This window comes from Lissotriton helveticus, chromosome 5_1 (genome assembly GCF_964261635.1).
Source record: "Lissotriton helveticus chromosome 5_1, aLisHel1.1, whole genome shotgun sequence".
Taxonomy (NCBI): Eukaryota; Metazoa; Chordata; class Amphibia; order Caudata; family Salamandridae; genus Lissotriton; species Lissotriton helveticus.
The window spans coordinates 937,622,286-937,649,005 of record NC_136065.1 but is presented as its reverse complement, the minus strand read 5'-3'; the positions used below and the strand labels follow the sequence as shown (position 1 = coordinate 937,649,005).

General features: G+C 47.5%; 1 protein-coding gene across 2 annotated transcripts in view; it reads left to right on the top strand.

The window, feature by feature from the left end:
• The window catches only part of BTAF1 (B-TFIID TATA-box binding protein associated factor 1), a 984,515-nt gene that overhangs the window by 136,158 nt on the left and 821,637 nt on the right, over positions 1-26,720 (top strand). For both annotated transcript variants that reach the window (XM_078643429.1, XM_078643428.1), the window contains exon 8: positions 12,367-12,435. In XM_078643429.1, the coding sequence (XP_078499555.1) occupies positions 12,367-12,435 (69 nt within the window). The remainder of the gene's footprint in view (positions 1-12,366; positions 12,436-26,720) is intronic.

The following is a 26,720-nucleotide window of genomic DNA, read 5'->3' as shown; positions in this document are numbered from 1 at the left end:
ATATATTAACCATTTTGGTGCCTCTACTTGTTGTTACATTTAGTTTGTTCATTCTATTCCAGACTGCTCTAGAAAGCTGGAGGCCTTCTTTTTTCTGCCATTCATCTTGAGCTTTTTCATAAACAGAGGATTTATTTTTATTAAAGATTTTCACCCAAGTGCTTACTGACCGCTCATTCGTTGTTCCTTTTAATGCTTCGCTTAGTTCTGTTCTTAATCTTAGCGCTCTAGAATCTATACTTTCTAAAAAAAAAAAAATGCTTGATTTGAATAAATGTCCACTTGAGCATATCCTTGGAATGAAGCCATTCTCTATCGCTGGCCACTTTTTCTAGATATCTGAATTAAGTCTCCCACTTGTCTGTACCCATTTTCCTCTCATTTGTTTAATACACCGGTTTGCAACAGCCTGTCCTCCTGTATAGGTCGGCCAGTCTTGTAGAGCCATTTATCCGAGGGATACCATAACATTTTAACAATTGGGTTTTTAATTTCAACAGCTATTGGAGAGCCATACACCAAACTTTCTTTGGGTTCTTGGCTATCCTCAGTGAATCTGTGATTTTATATTCATCTAATATTTTTTCCATAAAAAAAATTATCCTTATCTGGAGAGTTGAGCTGGGTATAAAATCTGTGATTATTGTGTGCAAAATTTGCGTGGTAATACTCTTATGTTTGGGAGGGACAACCCCCCCTCCGTGGTCGAGTAGTTTAAAGTAGCTAGCGCTAGTCTTGGTACCTTGTTGGCCCATAAGAAGGATGTGAACAGGCTATCTAGCTCTCTAAAAAAAGATGTTTGTAGTGCATATGGGACTGCTGCAAATAGAAAATTAAATAATGGTAGATTTGTCATTCGTCGAAGCGCCACCTGGCCTGTTATTGATATTGGAAGTTGATTCCATTTTACTGGTAAATGTTTAACCTTTTGCACCAGGGGAACATAGTTTAAGCTATATAGCTCCTCTACTCTTTCCAACACATGTATCCCCAGGTACCTCTTGGGCCGGATATTATATATTTGCCGAAAACGTGGTATTAGTGTATCAACCAAGCAATTACATAGCAACATTTCTGTCTTGGCCCTATTTATTTCATAACCACCTGTCGCCTGAAATTCTGAAAGAAATCCCTAATATTTCCTTCTGGGTACTATCCGTGGGCTTTAGAAATAAAACAATGTCATCGGCATATAGTTTTATATTGGTCATGCCCTGTAGGGGTGCAGTATGTAGTGCTTTATGCCTAATGGCTATTGCCAGGGGTTCTATATACAGAGGGCAAATAAAATTGGGGATAAGGGGCACCCTTGCCTTGTACCCCTACTTATTCTGCAGGTACCCACATTTCTGGAATTTGTTATTTGTGCCTGCAAGCCCTTATATAATCTTCTTACTATTTGTATAAAACTTTCAGGAAGCCAAATAGATCAAGAATTTTAAAAAGCCAGTCCCAGATCAAAGGCTTTCTCAGCATCTAAAAACCACACCTGTGTCTCTATATTGTTTTTATTAAAATAATCCAATGCTTCTATTAAAACTTTCGTATTAGCTGAGAGTTGTCTACTGGCTACAAAACCACATTAATCCATGTGGATCAATGAGCCCACGATTTTATTGAGCCTGTTGGTGAGAAACTTTGTAAAAATCTTATAGTGAATGTTAAGAAGACTTACTGGTCTATAGGAGTTTATATTTTCCCATGTCGCTTTACAGTTAGCCATTGAACTTATCGCGGTTTCTATTTCTTCAATAGTGAATTCTGCTGTTATTGATCCTCTGTGCTCACTGCTTAAGGATGGAATTGGTATTTGTCTAGAAAGCTTACAATATGGCCAGGCAGTGTTTGTTGGTCTGTTTAATATATTTTCTTATAGAGTCTAAGAAAAGCCTCTCCAATGTCCGAGGACCTAGTTAATTGTGCTTTGGATTCCTCGTCTATCAGGGATTCTATTCTGTTTTGGACCAGTTTCTCGTTTGCCTACCACGCAAGTAATCTCCCTGTGTATTCGCTCTCCTCATATGTATTTTGAAGTTATGCTATGTTCACTGAGATGTTACTGGAGATATACAATGAGGATCGGCAGCTGGGCAGATAACCTGGGACTATGGAGGAGAACATATTTAATAAGATGATGCCTTGTTTGCCTGGGGTCAAAGAGGCCCTTTTTCACAATCAATGTCCGTGAAAAGGTACTATCCAAACTCCTTGCAAATGGGACGCTGAGTGTGGTCAGTACCCTGGTGCATGAGGACCAACATGGCTTCATTCTAATGCACAGCACCCTCATTAACATTAGACTCCTCACGTGGGCCTTGCATACCATGCAGCATGCAGAAGTGGCACTTAACATTGAGAAATAATTAGATTGGTAGTTCGTGCTCATGGTCCTGGAGAAAATAGGTTTTGGGCCAAACTGAGCTGGATAGCAGTACTGTAGACTGAGCTCATGGGACTAGTTTGGTTGGGGGTCGGGGGAAGTTGCTGTTTGACAGGTGGGACATGGAGAAAGGGGGACCATGCACGAATGCCCACCCCCTTCCACCCCCCCAGACCCTTGCATTTTCAGTGGGACTGCTGCCTATCTGCTTGTGCTGCAGACTTAAGGTACTCCGATATTGCACATTCCTAAAAAGTACATTTTAAATTCTAATATTGAGTGCATGCACATGGTCAGTCAATTTAGTGAAAAGAGGAATGAGGACCGAGAGAGGGTAACTTACTACCTACTGTGAGGTATTTTTATGTCTGGCATTAGCAAAGACCTTTTGAATTTACTAAGATTATATATGTATGTGCGTGGCATGTGTAACTTTGCATACTTCAGCCCTCTAGTGTTGGGATCAGATGTGTGAAACCTCTGGTCCCTCAACGAGTTCATCCTCTAAGAGCACTTCCACATGGTCATGTCCAGGATGTCATCCCTATGCTACAACAAGGAAGACTTCATAACTGCAGTCGACCTGAAGGACGCCCACTTCTGTAGTAGGGGATCTCTGTGTATAGTCATAATCTAGGCTGCCATTATGTGTCTGGAAAAGGGATACCGTGCCTTTAGGGAACTCTCCAGAGACCCTCGGTATCCCAGGATGCACAGCCAAAGGCCTTTTACTTTCAGTTTTTTTCCGGCTCCTGCTGCAGGACCCTGGAGCATTGAGCTCTACCTTTTTGGGTATATCTTCAATTTTTTTAGCTTTTCCAGTGATTTGAGTGTTTCACTTGACGTCTGGGGTCTTCCTCTTCCAGTTGCTGTGTCTTTTTACCAGTTTTGCCACCTCTATATTGTCGAAATGCCAGCTTTATTTGACAAGTGCCCTGAGTGTGGTAGGAAGAAGGCTAAATCTGACCCCCACAGAGTATGCATACTCTGTCCCCCTTCCACCCATGCCCCTGACTCCAGTGATTTCTGTCACTCTTTCTCCAGGAGGACCCTGCGTGACAGGGAGAAGATTAGTCTCCAAGGCCTGGAACAGAGGAGACATCAGGAACCAGGTGGGACTTCTGGGCATGGAGGGACTCGGTCATCAACCTCTGCCTGTGCCTCGGCCTCTGGGGGGCTCCCCAGTCAAGAAAAGGCCCAGAAACGGCACCGGTCGACGTCGATGGCTTCGATGTCGAGAGGTATGACTACCATCTGTTCCCCGTCGACTCTGGGTCGAAGCGGCGTCGATATTCGGCGTCGAGGGGTAGGACGTCGAGACCGCGGACGAGGTCGATGTAGAGGACTTCACCGGCGTCGACACACCATCGACGACGTGATGAGTCCCGAAGAAGCAGGCGCTCGCCGTCGAGGCGACACCGCCGCTCGCCATCAACGTCGACGAGAGAAAAATTGACGTCTAGGAGTTCGTCGACGTCAAGAAGATCGACGTCGAGAAGAGCGACGTCAAAGAGGTCGACGTCTAGGAAGGATAAGTCGACGTCAAAGAGGAAGTCAAGGCCCAGGACAGTGTCTAGTGCCTGTGTGGTGAGCGTATCATCATCATCGGATCGTCCCCGGTCGCGGTGGCACCGGCGCTCGTTCTCAGAGAGGTCTGCCTCCAGAGCATCCTCCCCGAGGCCTGCTCGTAAGAGGAGAGTTTTTAGGTCACCGGAGTCGGATTATTCCCGGACCTATTCTCCCTCAAGGCCCAGGACGCCTACGCCTCCTGCTCTTCCGCAGCAGATTCCTCCTCCTCCTCCACCACCACCACCACCGCCTCCTCCTCCTCCCCCACGTCGGTCTCCACAGCCTTTGGGGTCCGGCTCAGCCTCTTCCGTTGCCGCAACCTCCTGTGCCGGTGGTTCCGACAAGGCCCAGAAAACCGAGGTCAAGGTCCAGAGGGAGACATCACTCTCGTAGTGAACGTAGATCTTCAACTAGGTCTCGTCATCGTCGAAGGAGGGACAGGTCACGGTCCAGATACACCGACTCGTCCAGTGACCGGAGATACTCTCCCACTTTATCGGACTCTCCCCCTACAAGAGTGTCGCCAGTGGATGACATTGTGACTTTTCAGGATGTGCTACTGAGGGGGGCAGCGAAGCTAGGGATCACACTTGACTGTACCCACTCCTTCCACCTCTGTGATCTTTGAAACATTGCAGCGCAGGCATCTTTCTCGCCCTTTGCTGCCTTTGGTATTAGGACTGGAGGAACCGGCCATGGAGCTGTTTCTGACACCGGCCACGGTGAAGTCGGCACCATCTCGGCTTCAGAAGAAATACAGGCCCCTGGACTCGGATCCGGCGTTTTTAAGATCAGACCCTGTACCGGATTCTGTCGTCGTGACATGGGCCAAGAAGCAGCATTCTACGCCCCCTTCATCTACGGTCCCTCCTGACAAGGAGAGCCGTCAAATGGATTCGGCAGGGAGGAAGGTCTGCAGTACAGCTGCCACCTCGATGAAACGGCAAGTGCATCGGTGCTTTTGGGTCAGTAAGACCGCTCCTTGTGGGAGTCCCTGCAGCAATTCATTGAGCTCCTCCCGAGGGACAGGAGAGAAGTCTTCCAGGAGATTTTGAATGAGGGTATGATGGTCTCGAATCAGGTCATCAGTTCGGCGGCAGACACCTTTCCTGGCTGCTCATGGGTACTGCCATGGCATAAACTTGAGACGCCACTCCTGGTTGCGCCTTACCTCTCAAGCCAGAGGCGCAACAGCGGATTGCTAATTTGCCCTTTTCGGGATCTACTCTCTTCGGGACACATGCGCATGAGGAGATGGCCCGCATGAAGGCGGAAGTGGAAACGCTGAAAGCGGTAGGTTTGGAGAAACCGAAGGAACAACGGGAATCCTTCCGCCCATTCCAGAGGCGTTACTCTTACCAGAGATTTCAGCTAGGGCAAGGTTGTCAAGCTGGCCACAGCAGCCACAACAGCAATACCAGCGACAACCCTTCCAGAAGCGTCAGAGGGGCAGAGGCGGCCAGCAGGCCTCCTCTGCGAATAAGGGCCCGGCCGGGTCTAAGTCCTGAGGAGTTACTTACCCCTCGTCCGTTACCCGCTCCGGTGGGGGGAAGCATACAGAATTACTTGGCAGAGTGGAGAAAAATTACTCAGGACAAGTGGGTGCTGAATATTGTTCGCAATGGATACAGTTTTCGGTTTGCCAGCCCTCCTCCAGCTATTCCACCGATGCGTTCGCAATTCCAGCTGCGCGAACTTCAAGTGGAGGCAGATACCCTGTTACGAAAAAAGGCGATCAAAGACGTCCCTCTGTCTCAAAGGGGAAAGGGTCTATACTCAAGGTTCTTTCTGGTACGCAAAAAGGACAAAAACGAGTTCAGGCCCATTCTGGATTTGCGACAAGCAAACAAATGGATTCGCTAGGAGAAATTTTGCATGCTGTCTTTGCACCAGATTTATCCTCCGCTGCAAAGAGGAGACTGGCTTTGCGCAATAAACCTGCAGGATGCGTACTTCCATGTGCCCATTGCACAGAAACACAGGAAGTTCCTGCGCTTCCTGGTCAGCACCAATCACTATCAATACACTGTACTACCGTTTGGACTGAAGTCTGCACCCAGGACTTTTTCAAAATGCATGGCAGTGGTGCAGCGCACCTGAGAAAGAACAAGGTGTTTTGTCTATCTGTACCTGGACGACTGGTTGATCAAAGCCTCCACCTTCCAGGAAGCGCAATTGCACTTCAACAGGATGGCCGTTCTGTTGAACCAGCTGGATTTGCACATCAACATGTCCAAGTCCGTCCCGACCCCTGTTCAGTGCCTGCAGTACTTGGGAGCCTCCATCAATACTCTCCGAGCAAGCGTGTGTCCTTCAGAGGAGCGACACTTATCGATCCTACGGAAGGCTCAGGCTCTCATGTCCGTTCCATCAACGACAGTGAAGATGGTGTCTTCTCTTCTGGGGTCGATGGCCTCACACCACATGCACGCCTCCACATGAGACCGCTGCAAGAATGTCTGGAGGATCAGTGGGACCAGAAACGTGGGAGCTGGGACGACAGGATCCAACTGTCTCTACATGCTCAACAGTCCCTGAGATGGTGGTGTTCAGCAGAGAATCTCCTCAAGGGAGTTCCGTTACACAAGGACATTCCCACACCGACTATTGTGACGGATGCTTCTCTCCACGGCTGGGGAGCGCATTCAGACCATCTACAGATCCAAGGAACGTGGTCCCAGGCGGAATCCACGTACCACATCAGTTTTCTGGAACACAGAGCTCTCCATTTGGCGCTGAAAGCCTTTCATCCGTCCTTCCAGACCAACTCCCTGCTTGTACAGACGGACAATACGACCACAATGGATTACCTCAACAAGCAGGGGGGCTCGATCGCGCACACTTTCCCAGGAAGCGCAGGCGATCTGGCACTGACTGCTAGCCAGAGGACTGACGATAACGGCTACCCATCTACCAGGTGTGCAGAATGCTCAGGCGGACACACTCAGCAGGCTGGTCCAGGAAAACCACGAGTGGGTCCTAAACGACGAGGTGCTAGGAAACCTCTTCGAAAGATGGGGCACTCCAGAAATAGATCTGTTCGCCACCGCCGAAAACAGAAAATGCCTAGACTTCGCCTCCAGGTTTTACCAACCGGGGACTCTGGGGAATGCGCTATGGATCAGCTGGTCGAACAGCTTTCTGTATACTTTTCCACCCATTCCCCTGATTCCGGCAGTACTCATCAAGCTGTCTCAATCCAGAGCACGAATGATCCTCATTGCTCCGGAGTGGCCTCGACAGTGGTGGTTCACGGACCTGCTCCACCGGTCTCTCCAACCCCCTCTGCGGCTTCCATGTCGGCCGGACCTTCTCACGAAGTTCGGGGGGCAGATGGTGCACCCCAACCTCTCATCGTTGAGTTTTGCGGCATGGCTCCTGAGATAGTACAGTATGGACACTTGAACTTGCCTGACAATTGCATGGAAATACTCAAGGAGGCTAAGAGACCTTCCACAAGGACTTCCTACGCCTACAAGTGGAAGAGGTTCTGCATCTGGTGCACGTCCAAGAACTATGATCCTACCTCTTGCAAAGAAGTCATTCTTCCATACCTCTTGCATTTGGCTCAATCTGGCCTTAATTTCCATTCTATTAAGGTTCACCTTGCAGCATTAACTGCGTATAGGAAATGCCCTTCACAAACATCCTTCTTCCAGATTCCTGTAATTAAAGATTTTTTGGAAAGGTTGAAAAAAGTATTTCCCCCTGTTCGGCATCCTTCACCTTCATGGGAGATGAATGTGGTGCTGTCACGGTTGATGAAGGAGCCTTTTGAACCTATTCATAAGGCTTCTCTACAGCATTTTTTTCCTGGAAGGCGACCTTCCTAATGGCTATAACAACGGCCCGCAGAGTGAGTGAGATTCAGGCTCTGTGTTGTCAAGAGCCCTACACAGTGTTTCATACTTCCAAAGTTGTCATGAGGGCTCACCCTAAGTTCCTTCCGAAAGTAATTTCTGATTTCCATGTTAATCAGATGATAACTTTACCTACGTTTTTCCAACATCCTTCCTCTCCGGCAGAGAGGTCTCTTCATTCCCTGGTTGCAAGAAGGCTGTTGAAATTCTACTTGGATAAAACTAAGGACATTTGTAGGTCAGACCAATTATTTGTCAATTATGGTTCGGTCAGGACTGGTCTTGCCACCTCTAAACAGTCCATCTCTTGATGGATTGCGTCCTGTATTCAGCTATGTTACCAAAAGGCTAACAAGACCTTGGGGGGTAAGCCTAAGGCTCATTCCACCAGGGGCAAAGCGGCTACAATGGCTTTGCTGCGTAATGTTCCCATTGCAGGTATCTGTAGGGCTGCCACTTGATAGTCGGTCCATACCTTTGCCAAACACTACTGCCTGGACTCTGATGCCAGGGCAGACGCTCAGGTTGGGTAGGCTTCATTGAGAAATCTGTTTGCACAGTAGTGGTTTTGTCTGTTTCATCCACCACTGGTTAGTTTGTTGGGATGGGCTTGCCATTCTATTCATAAGATTATGACAAGATTATGACTATACACAGAGATCCGCTTCTACAGAAGGAGTAGTTTCTTACCTGTAACTCCAGTTCTGTAGTAAAGGTGTATCTGTTATAGTCATAAGCGCCCGCCCTCCTCCCCGGTGGATGAAATAGGAGATACCCCTACTACAGAACTGGAGTTACAGGTAAGAAACTACTCCTTTCACATCATGATCTATATTGCACATCGATGGTGCGCCTGGTTTGTGGTAAGAGACCAGCATTTTCTGTTCAAAGTGCTATCCTTCGGGGTCACCACAGCGGGTTCTTTCAAGAGAGCAAATGTGAGAAGTTGGCCTGATATATGATGCTCACTAGTTCTAGTGATCACCTTGTATTAGTCCAAACAACCCTTATGGTGATTGGTTGTAAGTCAACCTTATAGACCAGCTATCCTAATGGTAGCATGGACCAAGCAGTCTTAGGCTAAACTCTTTTGGCATGTGAAGCCAGCTGTTTTACCACATATAACCCCTTGAATACCAGATGAAAGGACATCACACAGGTTGTTATAAAAATAAACAGTATATTTATTAATAACAAACACCTCTGAACTCTTTGAGATCAGAGGGCTAAGCACATGACAGATAAGTTGCACAAAATTACAATGGTGCCCTAGGGGCACGGCAAACCATATACTAAGTAAATGGGTTAAGTAGAACGATTTAGGAAATGAAGATGCCCAGAGGCTGTAGGTTCGCTGGGACTACCCTACCCTACCCTAACCTTAGGTAAGTATCAGGAGGCTCACGGGACGCGTGTGCAGAGTGTGAACTCACATACGAGATGCGGAACAAAGTCAATGGGCAGAACAAATTACGAAAAGGTAAGTAATAGACAGTCCCGACTAGTTAGGACTAAAACGACTGGATATCTGGACACTAGGAGAGTCAATCTACCTATGAGCACCGAAATGCTCTCGTTACCTCACCCATGGGCTGCGGGTGCATAGGTGTGAAAGTGTGTCGGGTTTCCGCGTTGAAGTCAATGGAGCCTGGAGAAAAGATGCGGCAGGCGACCAGGAGGAAGATGTCCGGTGCGATCCAAGGGTGGATCGTGGAAGAAGAGGACCTGAAAGCAGAGGGGACAGTGTTCAAAGTCACTAGCCAGTGACCGGTGTGGAACCAGAAGGGAACCAGATGCTGTCGTCGCGATCAGGTGAAGAGTGGACGCTTGTCTCTGCAGCCACGTGGACCAGGAGGTGTCTTCGTTGACCAGGATAGAGGCACGAGCTGTCCAACGCAGGCTCTCGCTCTCGGCGGTGTCGGATCCGGATTTGGAGTCAACAGGCCTTGGGAAAGGCAACCCACGCGGTGAGTGGAAACGGCGTCTGGAGTGGACCAGGAGGGTCCGGGGTGCTCCTCTTTTGGAAGGGAGCAAGGGCCAGTCTGGAGCAACCAGACCAGCAGTGTAGATTTCGTGGATCGTCGTCTAGGAGGTCACTAGCCAGCCGGCAAGTGACCAGACAACACGTCGAGCAGCAATCCAGCAAAAGGGTCCCACGCAGATCTCGTGGATGCTGGAGGGCTGGTCTTTGGTGCAGGAGCTGCTCGGGGCTGGGGCTTCTCAATCCCCAAAGCACTTACTCGAAGATGCCTCAGAAGTCGTGCTGGAAGCGAAGTGCAGTCTCTTCAAGATGGCCGGTCCCACGTGTCTCGTCGCACCCACGGGTCTCAGCTGTGCTGCAGATGTGGGTAGAGGTCGGAGAGGTCTGGGAGTCCGGGTCTCGTCGGGCTCTGAAGTCTGGATCCGGCAGGAAGGACGACAAAGTGGACCGCTAGGACGCTTGATGGTGCCTGCAGTTGCAGGGTGGACACTCTTTGCCCACAAGGGAGATTCTTCAGTCTTCTGTGGAGCAGAACGTCGAAGTCCAGAGTTTCTTCTTGTAAAGTTTCAATTCAGGATAATCTAATTTGGAATGGGACCAGCTCCTACCTTTATCCTGCTAAAGGGGGCTGTACTAAGACTAGGTCCCTCCTATGGGTGGGACCAGGAAGGGGGGTGGTTACACCCCCTATCCTTTGTCCGGTTTCGCGCCAGAGCTGGGGCTGGAGTGCCCCAGCAACTGGTTTGAACCGGTGTATGCACAGGGACACCTTGTGTGCCCCAGGCATGTCTCATTCCTTTCAGGCCTCCCTACCTCAATACACAAAATCCTGTCTGGGGTGGTGCTAGCACCTCCAAGGCAGGAAACCCTTTGTCCAGGCCTCGCTCGCTGGAAGGACTCCCAGCAGCAGGAGGTCAGACTTGTGTCTGTGGTGGCAGCATCCTTTTTGTGATGCTGAGGCTCGAGGTAACTTTAACCGGGGTTCACAGTTACATGCATGTAGTGTCCCTCTAAAAGGGTGGAATGCTACCCCCGTCGCCAGAACTGGCGAGGGGGTAGTATTCCAATTCGTATGACACCTTACTCGACATGTTTTGATAATGCTATACCAAAGTTAGCAATAACCGCGAGGATTATAATGCACGTAAGAGTATATGGTATAGCGTTATCATGGAACAGCTATAAGGACTTGGTTCCGCAAGCTGCAGACAGGCTCAGCTCATGCTAGAGCACCATCTCACATACTTCCAAGCACTCTGCCTTCAGGATTGATAAGGCCTGCCATAGGAGTGACTGATAGGAATATATGTGTCCAATTTGGGGTTAGATATAGGTATACTATATCTACAGCAAAGGGTGATTACACCACCTTTCCCCAGCTGTCTTACCAGCCAGTTGTGTCTGTTTAGATGGCCAGCCAGGGATGGCATAATACATGCTTCAGCCCCTGGTAGGCCTTGGGTTCACCTATGCCCTGGGTACCTAAGGTACACTGTACAGGGGCTGATAAGGGGGCCCAATACCAATTGGTAAATGCACCTAAAGTACATGGATGTCAATTTAGAGAGAGAACAGCTAGGCTGTGGGTCTGATTAGCAGGCCCGCAGCCAGGGAAAGTCGTAAACCAGTGAAGCAAAAAGCAAAAATCTGGGTTGACCATAGGATTGCAGACCCTACTCTCCTACAGCAAATAAACACAGTGCTTGTCTCATAACCACGACTATCCTAGACCTATTTCATGATCTAGGGTTCACTATCAACACAGTAAAGTACCGCCTTCAGCCCTTCTTAGGGCTCATTTGTCAACTCAGTCACAGGAAAAGCAGATCCCAGCAAGCTAGGGCCCAGCTTTCCATTCGTAACTGCCCCCTTTTCAGCCAGATCACCAAAGAAGTCAGGATGGTTATGCTTTTCCTAGTCATGATGGCCACCTGAATTGCTATAGTTTCCTATGATAGATTATTCATGCTTAAGTTGCAGGTGTGCCTAGCTGTACAATGGTACTGGAACCTGGTTTTCACTGAAACTACTCCAGTAGCATCTTCCTCTGTCAATTAAGTTTCCTATTTACATTGAGACTTCCTGCTCCTATCACTTTCACTAAAAGAAATGTTTTGTGTTTTACGTCTAAAATGCTTCTAAGGCTATGTTTCAAACAGCACGCTAGATATTTCATGTTTCTTTACTTTAGATACTCCGCTTGGATCAGGTGGATGAGCCTTCCCCAAAATGTTTTCAAGTCTGACAAATCTTTTGGTATTTTGCAAGAATAATACATTGCTAATATTTTACTCTTCATATGATTATGGTGATTCTAGTAAAACACTTAGGTTTGTGTTAAACTTTCTGAAAAACTGGGGGCAGTGAGTTTCACATTACAAATTGTTTGAGATGTTTTTGTTCACAATCAGAATGAAATTCGCATTTATGCAACTTGCAGTGATTTGAGCTACATGAAGCCCGCAATGCATATTTTGCGCTATGTGATCAATTAAAATTCTTTGTATGCAATAAATACATTTAGTCAGAAGATTATGCTTGTATACCTAAACTATATTTTGTTTTTCTCTCTGAAGACAAATGAATGGCCGCTAGAAAGTTTATGTGAAGAACTCTGCAATGATCTATTTAACCCATCATGGGAGGTAAGAGTTTGGATATTTTCTCAGTTCCTGAAATATGTAAGGCTTGTATCTAGATTTGAAAAGTTGCAAAGAATTTTCTTGCATGAGAATGAGCAACTTTAGTTTTTGGTCAGGTTGATAAATAGTTTCTGGAAGCAACAAAAGGGCTTGCTATAAATGTTCTATAGTTATGGGCCTGTAAAGAGCATGGTCCTAAACAAACACATTATTTTTGTACAGAATGAATTATTTGACACTAGTTGGAAATATTCCTTCTCCCCGCCTTTAGTGTACGTAATCTTGATACAGTATGTCCTTAATGTTCTGGTGGTTGTCACATTTTTTTCTTACCCTAATATTGACATTCCTTCCCAATCTGAAGAATTTGGACTCTAGATCTCATAATCACTATGACGCATTAGGATGCTTTTTGGATATTCTGCAGTTATCCAGCAAGTATAAAGTAAATTATGCATGTTTAATTTCACTGTTTAAAAAAATATTCTATTACATGAAATTGGAGAAAATAAAAAAAAATGTATTTCATAGATCTACGTTAGTAAATATCCCTAATGTTAGTGGTGTTTTTCTTCCTACTTGACCTGCTGACCAGTATCTTATTACTTAACAGCCATTTTGTAAGATGTTAATCTTATATTATGAAATGTCGCACTATTGTCCTAACCAACTTTCCTAGCAAAACGATTTTTCTGTTTTTTTGTCATGGAAGAGGCTAGTAAAAGAAGTACAGGGAAGTGGAAATTGACAAAGGGCAATGAAGAAACTTTCTTGCCAAGGACACTTTTGTTTGGACTGGGTTAGTCAGATTATTAATGTGTGGCACAGTCAGAACAAGGTGATGAAGCTACCTATTTTCTATTACCACCTCAAGTAGAAAATAAACTATTTCCTGGTCCATAAGAAGAGGACAGATAAAGCGTTTCCCAAGCCCACCACAGACCAACACATCAGGAACGGGTTTCGACTGTTGATTAATCAGGGCAGATCCATCGATCCTAGTGCAATTCTAATGTCTAGACCTCAAAGATAATCGCTATTCAACGAGAACAGTGCTTGAATTTCATTAAAACAAAATATCAAGGGTTTAGATTTACTGTGCAGAAGGACCCAGGCAAAAAGGTTTTCCTTTTTGCCGTTTAAATTTAACTGAGGACGTTTCGTTTTTGCTACCCCAATAAACTGCGTATATAAGGAGAGGATAACGTTAGAGACTTTTATTAGTCCTTAGTCCTTTTTAGGTCTTGTAAAACAAATGCTCCTGGAGAGGCACCACAGCAATTCTGCTCCTTTCCATAGCTGGTTTTGTTGATGGCAACTTTGTTTGCCCGTAACAGTATCTTTACTAAAACATTTCTTCACAGACTAAGAAGGGCATTCAGTAAAATGTAGCCTTTTAGAAATATTTTCTTAAATGTGAGTACTCTGAAAGAAAACAGAGCATAGTTAAACTATTCACGTCTTCAGGTAAGGGTTTCGCATTTTGTGAAATTATCTGTGTATGAAATATGATGGTATTTTTACTTCAGAAAGCAATAAATGACAACTCCACCAGCTGAGGTTCAGGAAGAAGGGCAAGGAAAGACTTTCAGTTGTTAAGTAACAAAGATTTAGCTACCTCTAGAGCTTTAACAAATAATTTCTTTTGTAACAGTGTTTTCGAATTTTCAAAGAAATCCAATATTTGTGCATGATCATTTGAGTATGTATTGCAAATTGTGGACTAACCTTTGAAACACTTCATGTTGACTGCAATATCAAAACATTCAGTCAACATGACGTCAGTAACTAGATCTGGGTGAGAGAAGGTACTACTAGGACATCTTATATCTTTTTTGATGTATAAAGGAACATTTGGAGAGAACAAAACTATTTTTCTGTGGCAAAAGTCCTGTGTGTGGCTTTATGAAGTTCTGTGGCTTGTCCTTGAGGGTTTCTGGACAATTCTGTGTTTGTGCCTTCATTGAGTGTGACACCCCTGAGGACCAGAGGTTCTCCCTTTAATTTTTTGTTAGCTCGAGAGTTTGGTTCTGTTTAGGCACTCAAAATAAACTTCTTTTGGTAATGGTGGCTAGTGTTTTCTGTATTTGGGCTACGCAGGGCAAACTGTGGTATCAGTGTGATTTCTAGTAAGAGCAGAGACATTACTCCCTGAATCAATGTCTGTTGGGTATGGGTTTACCCAATGGCTTCCTCTTCTAAACGTTCAGTCACCCGTAGTAGAAGAGGTGGAGATTCACCTTTAAGACTGAGACCTGTGTAAAAGATACCTGTGGTGGGTGGCATTGTGTGTGGTTTCACATGTCATTGGGTAGACACACACGTATCCCATGTATGTAATGCACTAAGTTGTTATCTCTGTTATGCAGAGCAGGCATTGTCCTTCTTGTATGTGCAAACTCCTAAATACATCGTTTCTATTGTAATCCTTGAAATATGTGGTGGGGTAGGCAGCTCCAGTCATTTTATGTATCTGAAATTGCCTTGCTGCAATAAACCTCAGCCCATCTCATTTTTTGTTTATGAATATCCCCTTCTGTGAAGTGACCAGACAAGTACATTACACATCCACCTGAGGCAGCCTAAACCAGTCCCAGGGTGGCCACCAAAAGGAGCCTGAAGAATGGACAGCAACAGAATGCTACTCATGGATTTGAGAAGCGTTGGAAATGTTTTTAACTCCCAGTACCTTCATCACCAGGGGCATGTATAGGTGCTGGCCCCCTCAATCAGTACTTTGCTTAGTGTTTTGACGCATCAGCAAGGAATTGGAACATCAAAGCATTAGGTGAGAAGACTGAAGATCCAGCGGTAGGAACAGATACAGAGTTACCATCCTTCCTCAGATGGTACATCAGGGACCCAGGGAACTCCGTCAAGTTACCATCAGTTATCCGGCAACAGCTAGGGGGTAACCACGTAAAAAGGGGGCACTTTCCTTTTTGGGCTCCGATACCCCCATTCAACACAGTTTTACCTAATTAAATAAATGTTCTTGCATTACTAGACTTGCCTTGTGCAGTAGGTAGGGTGGTCTGGCTCCACTAAAGATTGTTTATAAGCAAGCAAAATATTTCTTTGCCTTTACATACAAGGTCATTTCCTTTTTGATTGTTGCCCTCAGTTTTACCTAATTAATCATTGTTTGGTACCATATGCCCTCTGGTGAGCATGAGGGTGGAGTTCAATGAAGTACCATCAGTTGAGGGAGATAAAGATTTCTGGGTGTTAAAACGTGGCAGTCTTGATACCAAATGAAACTTACAGGGATTTGTCCTTTCATTCCTTCTAAAGTCTGCAAGACACACATGACAATGCATTTTTGATAGTTGACATTTTTGACAACTCTGTTCCCTCTGTTACAACGGTCGATCTCCTTCCCCTCAAACTGCTCTTTGGATAATCTAATTTGTTAATGGGGGCATAACTTGCCTTTGTATGCACCTATCCTCTCCTTCAGTATTGAAAGGGCCTGACCTTATTAGATCTCTGTGGTGAGCTTTGCTTGTCCACCATCTGAGGTAGGCTTTTGCTGCACAACATAACACTTCTATTGCATACTACAATTAGTGTGTTCCAAGGGACCTGTGGATTTCAACTTTTGCCCTGGTGCCTCATTTCATCAACTTTTTGCGATGCTCTTTTAGGCTAATTTAATTTGTAGGTAAGTAAAATGAACATTGACAATTGTTAGAAGACGAAACTTCAAAAGACACCAGCTTCTGAAGCTGAAACTGAGCCCAAGCGTTCTATTTTTTCTCCTTCACTGAACACTTTTATGAATCCATCATTTTTTAGCATTAGTTTGGAGCCAAACAGACCTGCATCACCATAAAATCTTGATGAACTGGTATGATGACAACTGATTACACAAATGTTCTGTTAACCAACATAGCTAACTTTGCAGTTGAGACCAAACCTACAAAATAGGAAGTGCTTATCACATTTTGGATATGTTAAGATAAAGTAATACCCTTTCTGCAAAGGGCATAAGGGAAACAGGAAATTGTTGAGGAAGGGGAACTGTGGGTGTGAGGAAAATGGGCGTATTATATGGTGTGATTGTGCCACCTCACTGTGTAAACCTACTGGTCCTAAAGGGGTTGCTAACTATTAGTTTATTAAACCGTTAGCTCAACCGTGGGTAGCTGTGGCTCGGAGCACTGTCTCACAATGGAGAAAGTATAAAGCATGGTAAGCCGCACCAAAACAATTGAAGATAAAATACATGAGACACAAGAAATCTGATGCCAATTTATAAAAATATTGTATTTTATGTGCTTTTAGACTCCAATAAGAAGATCCACCAGAGATCCAGATTTTACAAGGTACAGTAAATGCACACTTTTTACTTAACCGTGAACAAGCACTGCCAAATTTAAAAAAAAAAAGGAAAACTTTTTGGGAGGACAACTTAGGTAAGTATCAATGCGGTTACTTTTAGTCCCTTTAAGTGATCAACTCCGGCAGGGAGCCAGTCAGGGGGACCAGCAAGGTCCTCAGTTACCTCCAGAAAAAATGCAGTCTTCAGTTAGTTCCAGGTATTGTATCTGCTTTCCATAGGCCCCCATGAAAGTGTTCCTGATGCAAGGGATGCAAGATGCTGAAAATGCACAGTATACTCCTCGGTCCACAGGCTTGGCAAGACGTTCCTGGCCACAGTGGTAGATGTCCCTCAAAGTCTTCTCGAGCCTGGCAGAAGGCCAGTCACAGTTGAATCCTTTCTTGGTCAATAACTTGCCTTCTGGGGACAAAGTTGCACTCAAATGATTCTCCCAGGTCCAGCAGACTTACGGGCAACTTTTGGGTGTCAGGTCCTGGTCTCCGGTGCTCCACAGTAACGAGGATCGACGATTCAAAGATCAGAGCTGTCCACGCACCCCAGCAGTCTTTTTCAGTTGTTGTGGCTGTATGCTGCGAACAGGTTTTCAGGCAACTGACGCTTGGGGTCTGTTGCTACGACAGGACTCAGGAGTCGAATTCCCCACAAGCATGGCACAGCAGGCACAGTACCTTCTCCTTTGCTAGCCAGCAGATTTAGCAGGTGCAGTCCACGTCGGTGCAGCTTCTCTTCCCTGGGTCCTTAATCCAGCAGCACAGTCCTTCTTTAGTCCTCTTCTCCAGTCCAGTGATGAGATCTGAGTTGTGGGTGCCCATTTTATGACCAGAAATTTTCCGCAGGGTAGGACATGGTCAGAAGCCAATGGGCTACAAGTTTCCTCCCTTATGATTACCACTTCCTGCTAAGTGTTCTATCTGACTATCCCAGAATTCTCATTCTGCCCACTTTCAACATGGCAGAACCCCTCACTGTGTGTAGAGCTGCCTAGCCCAACCTAGAGATGTGGCTACTAAGGGGGCTACATGCCCCTGAAAAACCAGCTTGAGAACTGGTTTCCCCTTTGTCCCCAGTACTGGCCTTTCTGCCTAAACAATAGCTGTAACAAACACGTGACCAGATAGGTTGTTGAGCAGTCATTACTCTGAAGTTAGACATTCAATTCGAAGTACGCATGACTTATTTCACATTGATTTTAAACATTCTTCACATTATTTGAATAAACATTTAATCATGGCATGGAAAGACACATATTTCAGTGTAGCAAACTTGTGAAAACATCAACCACTACATAAATATCATTGTGACACGCAAAAAGTCAAAAGCTATTTACAAAAACATATGAAACAAGACATAGACACCAATCCAATTGTCACTGTCCTCCTGATATTTTGAAAGAAACCAGTCCTTGTATAACACAAAGAGACCAGGCGGATCAATCACAGTTCAAAGGATCCTGCTTGCATGATGGGCTAAAGGTAGCACTATTATACAAGGGGTAGTTTACCCAATGGGAGAAAATGTCTTTGTACTAATTCCCATGTATGCCCCAAAACTACTTCGCCTTAGCCCGATTGCCAACGTGTTCCGAACCCTTACTTGTTCTGGGTTTTCCTCAGGACGTGGACTGGAAAGGACATTAACTGTAAGGAAAAGTGAAAAACGTGTAGTGTCTGTGCGATTTATAGACCCCTTAGTGGCGGTTTTAATTGTGACACCTTTAAAAAAGCATGGTACCTGCTGTTGTGTAGGGCTCCCATGTCGTTTTTTATATCCATGGTGCAGTCGTTCTTTCAATAATCGCACTGGAGGGGTGGGGGGGCGGGGGTAAATACAAAAATGCAGAATTTTGTGAGGACCCAGGTTTTTTTTTGGAGTATTTTGAAGGCGACGAGTTTGTTACCCAATTTCGACCGTACCTCAAGTCTAGCAGTGTGCACGAGGTTTTCAATCAGTGCAAAACTGCTGCCGTCATAAAAAATCGGGTGATTTAATGTTCAAAGTTGCCCTGTCGAAGAGAAAGGATTGAATGAGATCGGAGGGAGGGACCTGTATCGAGTCTTCGTAGATTGGCTTAAATTAGTGTAACTGCCCTGTTAGTTCTGTAACGCGCATTCTTTGTCCTGAGCTGCGTGCTGACACTGATCCCGTTCACACGGGTACAATGTACCAACCTTGCCTTCTGTAATTCGAGTGGAAACGACTTCACGTCTGCTTCCGTTAGTCATTGTGTCCTCTGTACACAGCGGCTGAGAACGAATGAAGAATGCAGACCAGTTTTGTCGAAGGTCCAAGCAGATGAGAACCGAACTGGAGTTTCAGCTCCAATGTGTTCTGGGTAGTGTAGTTTGTTATAAATGGGCGATACCTCTCCTATGTGTTTCCCATTTGCCCTCCAAAGGCAGCCTTTCCTTTGAAGCGTCCCTTTTGAGCCAACACCGTAGTGGCTTCTTGCCAGGGAGATATAACTCCTCTCCCCCAAGCAGACTTCTATTGTGTCTTTTCCTGGGAGCCATTGGCATTCTGCCCTCCTTGGAGAGACGTGCAGTCTCGAGGCCAGACCCAGTGTGCAGAGGTAAACCGGCACAGGAGACCTTGTTCAATAAAGTGGTAACTTTGTAAAAGTTTCACATTGCAGCAAGTTACATTCATTTTGACTTGGGTATCAAGTTGGGCTTAGTGTAAAAACTTATTTGATATCTTGCGGTATCAACTTTAGTAGTCTGTCAGAAGTTGCAGGGCTACTGTGGCAATCTTTAACTCTGCACTCGCCAGTGGGGCTACTAGCCTTTTCCTCAGTAAAAATAACAATTGCAGGTTTTTACTGTTGAAACATGTAACGGTATATGTACAAGTCTTTAATACACAGGACCCTGCCTTGGAACTCGATAGGCCTACCTTGGGGTGGCTTACATACATTAAAAAAGGAAGATTTGCTTTAAATTGCAAAGTAGAGCTAGCAATTTGAAAGAGACTATTAGTTATAGATTCCCTACCTTAGAATTACCCCCAGGCGTCAGACTGGATCCGGAGAATTTTTTATTGTAGCAGTACCCCTGCGCGTCGATAGGTGGCGTCGGTCGACTGTGTCCGTCGTCCGCATTGTGGTCGCCAGGATGATGTTGCAGTATATACTTAGACGCCGCCCTCGCGTGCTGACGTCCGTTCTTTCTTCTGCGCCAGGCAGCGCAGATCTGGAGAGAGCGGTACCGCCAGTAACTTTTTGACTGATATTTATCGACTTTTTCCGACTTCTCTTTGGAGTTGCTTTGACTCCTGACTAGAGATGTCACATCAGACCAGCTTCAAGGCTTGTGACTCCTGTCACAAACTGATGTCTGTCAAGGACCCGCACCTTGTGTGCCTTCGGTGCCTGGAGTGCGACCACGACCTGAAGTCTTCCTCCGACTGCTGGACCATGAACTTGATGTCTTTGCGGGAGCGGTCCTGAAAGCTTCTCGAGGCCCGGCAGTCTGCTCCGTGCCACTCGAGATCCTGGTCGAGAGGAAGGTCGTGGGACCAATTGCGGATTTGTCACCAAACCTCGTCATCTAAGTCTTTGGGTAAGTCGAAGCACAAAAAGAAGGCGAAATAGCATCGTCGCTCTTCGCGTTCTCCCCGTCCGTCGGCTGATGCAACGCAGGAGGCGGATGGTGCTCGGCCTGTGGATCCTTCCATGGAGCCAACTGGGTCGGCTCCAAGGTTCCCTCCTTTTCCGGGAGCCGGAGCGACCCCTGCCCAACTTCGTAGCTTTTAAGAAGCCCTCCACTCCATCTTTGGGCAGCCCAACTCTGCCGGCGTGCCATCGGGACCCGCGGACTTGGTTGGGGGCTCTAGGCCTTCGAACCCGGCGGCTGCAGCCCCGGCACCGAGAAGCCCCCAAGGATCCAGGCCTGGATCTGGATCAGCGCCGGTCAACCTTACGACACCTCCGGCACCGAATCCGATGTCGACATTTGCGCCACCGCTTGTGTCCCCCTCACCTCCACCTAGACATGGACACGGAGCTGGACTGACGTCGCCCGACACGGGATCCGATGCCCATGAGTACTTTTGTGCCCTTGTTCTATCCTGGGGTTCCCTATCGCCCTGAGTGGCAACCATGTGAGGATGAGGAGGACTCGGATGGATCTGTGGACCCTCTTGCAGACCAGTTGGACGAACTGGACTGGAGAGAGGAGTTGGGTGATGCCAGTGGTCTGGACACTTCCCCAGACCATGGTATGCTTTCTCCCCCTATCGTGGCTACGGAGGAGGCTGCATCTTATACAGTGGTGTTGCGTAGGGCGGCTGAGTCCTTACACCTCGAGCTTACTACGGTGGCAGTCAGGACTAATCTCCTGACCGAGATGCTTCAACCGGCAGCAACCTCTTTGGAGCCCCTGCTGCCGTTCAATGAGGCCCTCATGGAAATGCTTCTGGGCACCTGGTACAAGCCCAGCACAGGGGTTCCTGTGGATAGGATAATTTCCCGAACCACCCCCCGGCCCAGGGCGACCCCATTTTCCTCTACCAAAACCCACCCCTGAGAGCTTGGTGGTCCAAGCCTCTACATCCAAAGGCACATTCCCTACTGCTCCCCCAGATAGGAAATCCAATAAGCTGGACCATCTTGGGAAGATGTTTTCTTCCACCAAGCTTGGGACCGCATGTCTGTTGGGCCGATACACCCTCTCTGTGTGGGACTCTGTTGCGTAGGTGCTGCACACAGTGCCCGGATGAGGCCTGGGCCACTCTCTCCCGTGCCGTTGCCGAGGGTAGAGATTCAGCCAAGTTTGCCATTCGGTGTGGGCTGGACACCGCCGACTGGACGATTTCCACATAGGTAGCCCTGAGACGCTATGCCTGGCTGAGATCCACTGGCTTTTCGGGCGGTGTCCAATCCACTCTTTTGGACATGCCCTTTGATGGCTGTTGCCTGTTTGGTGACAGTGGACAGCGCACTCGAGCGCTTTAAGGATTGTAGAGCTACGGCCAGATCCTTAGGCCTTGCTCCCACTGGCCTGCTCAGTCTGCTTTTCACCTCTTTCATGGCTAGAGAAGGGGTGCCCCACCACGTTCCGCCCAGGGCCACAGGAGTGCGCAAATTGTTGTGCCTCTGCGCGGCCGGATACGTGGGACCCAGTGTCGTGGGTCAGAGGGGCAGCGGGCTGGCCAGTACACCAGTGCCCCCTTTGCAGCAGCCTTCCAACCTTCCTACTCCGACCCTCCAGGGCCACAAGTTGCCAGTGGGCGGCAGGATTCGCCATCACCTCCCCTACTGGCAAAACGTCACGGCGGTCAGTTTTTTTTTTAAGTTAGTCCGAAGGGGCTACTCCCTCCCCTTCGAGACTACCCCTCCATCCATGCCACCTCAATACCATCTCACGTTGGATGATCACTTGGCCCTTCTCCGTCAAGAAGTTGCGTCTCTCTTGGCCAAGGGAGCCATCGAGCGCGTCCCTGTGCCAATTAGGTTGTGGTTGCTATTCCCACTACTTTCTGGTAATCAAGATGGACAAAGGTCTGAGTCTTATCTTAGACCTCAGGGAAGTCAACCGCTTTCTCCGGAAGGAGAAGTTCAAGATGTTGACTTTGGATCAGGTTCTGTCTGCTCTCGACCCTGGACACTGGATGGTAGCGTTGGACTTGCAGGACCCCTATTTCCACATTCCCGTCCTGCCAGCCCACAGGCGTTACCTACGGTTCACGGTGGTCCAAGAGCACTTTCAGTTTACCGTGCTCCCATTTGGCCTTACCAGCGCCCCTCTGGTGTTCATGAAGGTGATGGCTGTGGTCGCAGCTCATCTGCGCAGATCAGGGGTTCCAGTCTTCCTGTATATCGACGACTTGCTCCCACCTGTAGACTACGGCGGACCTCCTGCATTCGCTGGGGTTCACTATTGACGTGCTGAAGCCACACCTGAGTCCCTTTCAGAAGCTCCTCTTCATCGGAGCGGTTCTGGACACAAGGCTGTTTCGGGCATATCCTCCTGAGTAGCGAGTCTGGGATATTCGGGCTGTGATTCCAATCTTTCAGCCTCTATTACAGGTGTCGGTCAGAATGACCCTGCGGTTGCTTGGCCTCATGGCCTCATGGCCTCTTGCATCCTGCTGGTGGCTCGTGGCATATGCAGGCTCTGCAGTGGGACCTGAATTTCCATTGGGCACAGCATCAAGGGAATCTTTCCGATTGCGTCCAGATCTCAGAAGTCACTGCATGCCAATTGCAGTGGTGGCTAACTAACCAGGATTGGGGCAATGGCAGATCCCTCTCCCTTCCTCAACCAGATTTTACAGTGGTGACAGATGCATCGCTTCTGGGATGGGGCGGCCACATGGGGAAGGCGGAGATCAGAGGCCTCTGGTCTCCGGCGGAGTCCGAGCTCCACATCAACCTTCTGGAGCTCCGGGCGATTCATCTTGCACTCAAAGCTTTCCTTCCCTCCGTCCGGGTAAGAGTAGTGCAGGTGTTCACGGACAACACCACCGCCATGTGGTACTGCAACAAATAGGGCGGGGTGTGGTTGTGGATCCTATGTCAAGAGGCTCTTCGCCTCTGGACATGGCTGGAACATCAGGGCATATCCCTGGTGGTTCAACACCTGGCAGGTACATTGAACGCCAGGGCGGACGAACGCAGCCGCAGGTGCATGATGGATCACGAATGGCGTCTTCATTCGGAGGTGGTGCAAGGCCTCTTTCAGCAGTGGGGAGAGACTTGGTTATATCTATTCGCTACCGAAGAGAACATGCAATGTCAGCAGTTCTGCACGTTGGCATTTCCAAGGCGGCACTTGCTCGGCAACGCTTTTCGTCGTGAGTGGAGTTGCGGTCTTCTATACGCCTTTCCGCCTGCTGAAGATCGAGCACGACCCGACCCAAGTCATTGTGTGGCTCCGGATTGGGCACGAAGAGCCTGGTATCCCGAGCTTCTAAACATGGCCATCGATCCTCCGATCTGACTGCATCTCCGGGAGGATCTTCTGTCGCAGCAGAAGGGACGATCCTCCACCCGAACGTGTCCAGCCTCCACCTCCTTGCGTGGGGATTGTGCTGCGACAGTTGACAGCTTTTGACCTTCCTCCCGAAGTCTGTAATGTTATCTTGGCAGCCAGGCATCCCTCCACTAAGACTGTATATGCCTGCTGATTGAACACATTTGTTGTATGGTGCACAGCAAAGGCTGTGTATCCCCTCTCTGTCCCTCTTTCTGAGGTTCTTTTGTTCCTCCTTTCTTTGGCTCAACAGGGCTCTGTACTGGGCACACTTACGGGCTATCTTTTAGCCATCTCAGCCTTTCTTCGACCGCCTGATCAGCCTTCTCTATTCAAGTCCCCTATTGTAAATAGATTCCTTAAGGGCATTACTCACCTCTTTCCTCCTATCCCTTTCGTAATGCCTCAGTGGGACTTGAACTTCGTTCTGACATACCTTATGTGCCCTTCTTTCGGGCCACTACATAACTGTCCTCTCAGACTTTTAAGTTTAAAGACTGCTTTTCTAGTGGCCATCACCTCTGCTCGCAGGGTGAGTGAGCTTCAGGCTCTGTAATCTAAGCCTCCTTTTCTTGCTGTTTATTCGGAGAAGGTTGTCCTAAGAAAGACCTTCCTTTTTTCCAAAATTGTTTACTTCTTTCCACATTGGCCATTTGCCCACCTTCTTTCCGCCTCCGCATCCTTCAAAAGCGGAAGAGAGGCTCCACCGTCTGTATCGAAAAGGTGTGCTATCTTTCTATCGGGATCGTACAAGACATTTCCGGGTGGATGACCAACTCTAAAGCATGTCGGGCTTGCAAAAACGGACCATCTCTCAGTGGGTTGTTCTTGCATTGAAACTTCTTTGGCCAAGGGGCCTCCAGTAGGACTGCGCACCCATTCCACCAGGGCGACGGCAGCCACTACTGCTTTGGGACGTGGAGTCCCCCCTTCATGACATGTGCCAGTCAGCCATGTGGGCATCTCTACACACGTTCACAAAACACTACAGCCTGGATTCTCAAGTCCGGAGAGACAGCTTCTTTGGCTTTCTGTTCTCCAGGACTTCCTGGTGTGAACTTAGTTTGCAGATTCACCTTCGGGGGTTGATATTGCTCGGGTGATCTATTCTAAGGTAAGGAATCTATAACTAATAGTCTCTTTCAGACGAACAAGTTCCTTACCTTCGGTAACGATGTTTCTCCAGTATTAGGGTGTCTTTCATAGATTCACCTGCTTGAATATTCCCCGTCGTCGGAGTGGGAGTCCCACGGTAAATAAAATAGCAATAACATACTAATAATATGTATATGTAAAACATAACACATGAAACACACATTAGAAAAAAGGCAGTAATAGCCTAAACATAATTCCACATAGGAACACATGAAGAGAGAAAAGACACATGTAGTCTATTCCTGTCATTATGTTGGTCCAAACTGTAGCCAATCAGGGGCCAGCAGCCCACCAGAACCTTCTCCTCAGAGCTCAGTACCTCAGAGTTTCTACCGCACGTCGTGTGAAAGGGAGTCTCCCTGAGCTCTGCTCAGTTTTCTCTTCTCTTCAGGTTTTTCCTGTGTTCTCAGCATGTCTTCTAGTCAGAAGACTCTCTTTAGACCTTGCTCTTCTTGTGGAAAGCTGCGCCTTTATCCAGAAGATCCTCACAGTAAGTGTATTTACTGTCTTTACCCTGACCATGAGGTGGGTAAATGTAAGTTCTGTAGAACTTTCTCCACAAAGACTATAAAAGATAGGGAAGGCCATCTTCTACTATGGCTTCAGAGACTTAAGGACAAGGATAATATACTTTCTGATGCTGAAAGTCTCCTTTCTGATCGTTCCCAAGCAGCTTCAAAACGTGGTAGTGTGCAGGAGTTGCCTTCACCATTCCTTAAGAAGAAGAAGATGTCTCTCACTCTGGCCCCTGCGGTGTCTTCACCTCTACCTGCTAGGTCCATGCCCACGAGACCTGGCTCTCAGGCGTCTGCTGCATCTTTCACTCATGTTTCTGTTAAAAAACATGTTTCTTCGTCGACAGGAGCGTCGACGGTCGTCCCGACGACGAAATCTGCCGTTTCCGGCTCGTCGACTATGACAGAGACGAGGACGTCTGCATCAGGATCGTCGACGACTGTTTCGACGTCGTCGTCGACTAAGGTAACTCTCAGTTTTAAGACTGTACCATCTGTCCTCCCTATTGCTTCGTCGTCGAAGAAGCCTCCACCGTCGACGACCAAATCCTCGTCGACGAGTTTTAAGAGACCAGCTCCGTCGACGGCCGCCCCGTCGCCGACTGCTCCGTCGACGAAAAATAAGTCATCCTCGTCGACGAGAGCTCCGTCGATGGCTCCATTGCCATTGACAACAGAACCGATGGATTCTTCTAGTGTGGTTCCAGCACTTCCATCGTCGTCGTCAGTTCCATCGACGACATCTTCCGCATTTGCCTCTCTGCCTTTGTTGCCACTCTCGTCCACGGGCTCTGCCACCGTCGACACGCTTCACCAGCGCCGTAAGGTGCCTATTGACCAAATTTCAATCTCCAGTGACCAGCAACCTCCCTCACCCTTGTTTGCCACGGATTCCGATCAGGATTCGGAGGAGGATGTGCATGAGTCTTTTAGGGCGGCACGTAGTCCATCTGCTTTGGTAATCAAGTGCCAGGACTATAGCAATGATGATGAGGACCAATATTTCCAACAAGAGGAAACGACGGTTCAGGCTCCTACTGCGACAGTTCCTTTGTCACTTATTTCTAATCTCCAACATATGTTAGACGATTATAATAGGCGTTTCCCGCCTTCTCCACAGGTTCCTACAGTTCCTTCTGTTTTAACGCCTGTTGCAGTGCCTGCTGCGGCTCCTCTGCCGCTTCTACCTACATCCGCAGATACAAATGTCAGTTTGGATACACACTACTGTGTATGACGACAAAGGTGACGTTACTCCGGATCGTGAAGATGGTGAGGTCCGAGATGACGATGACGAAGATA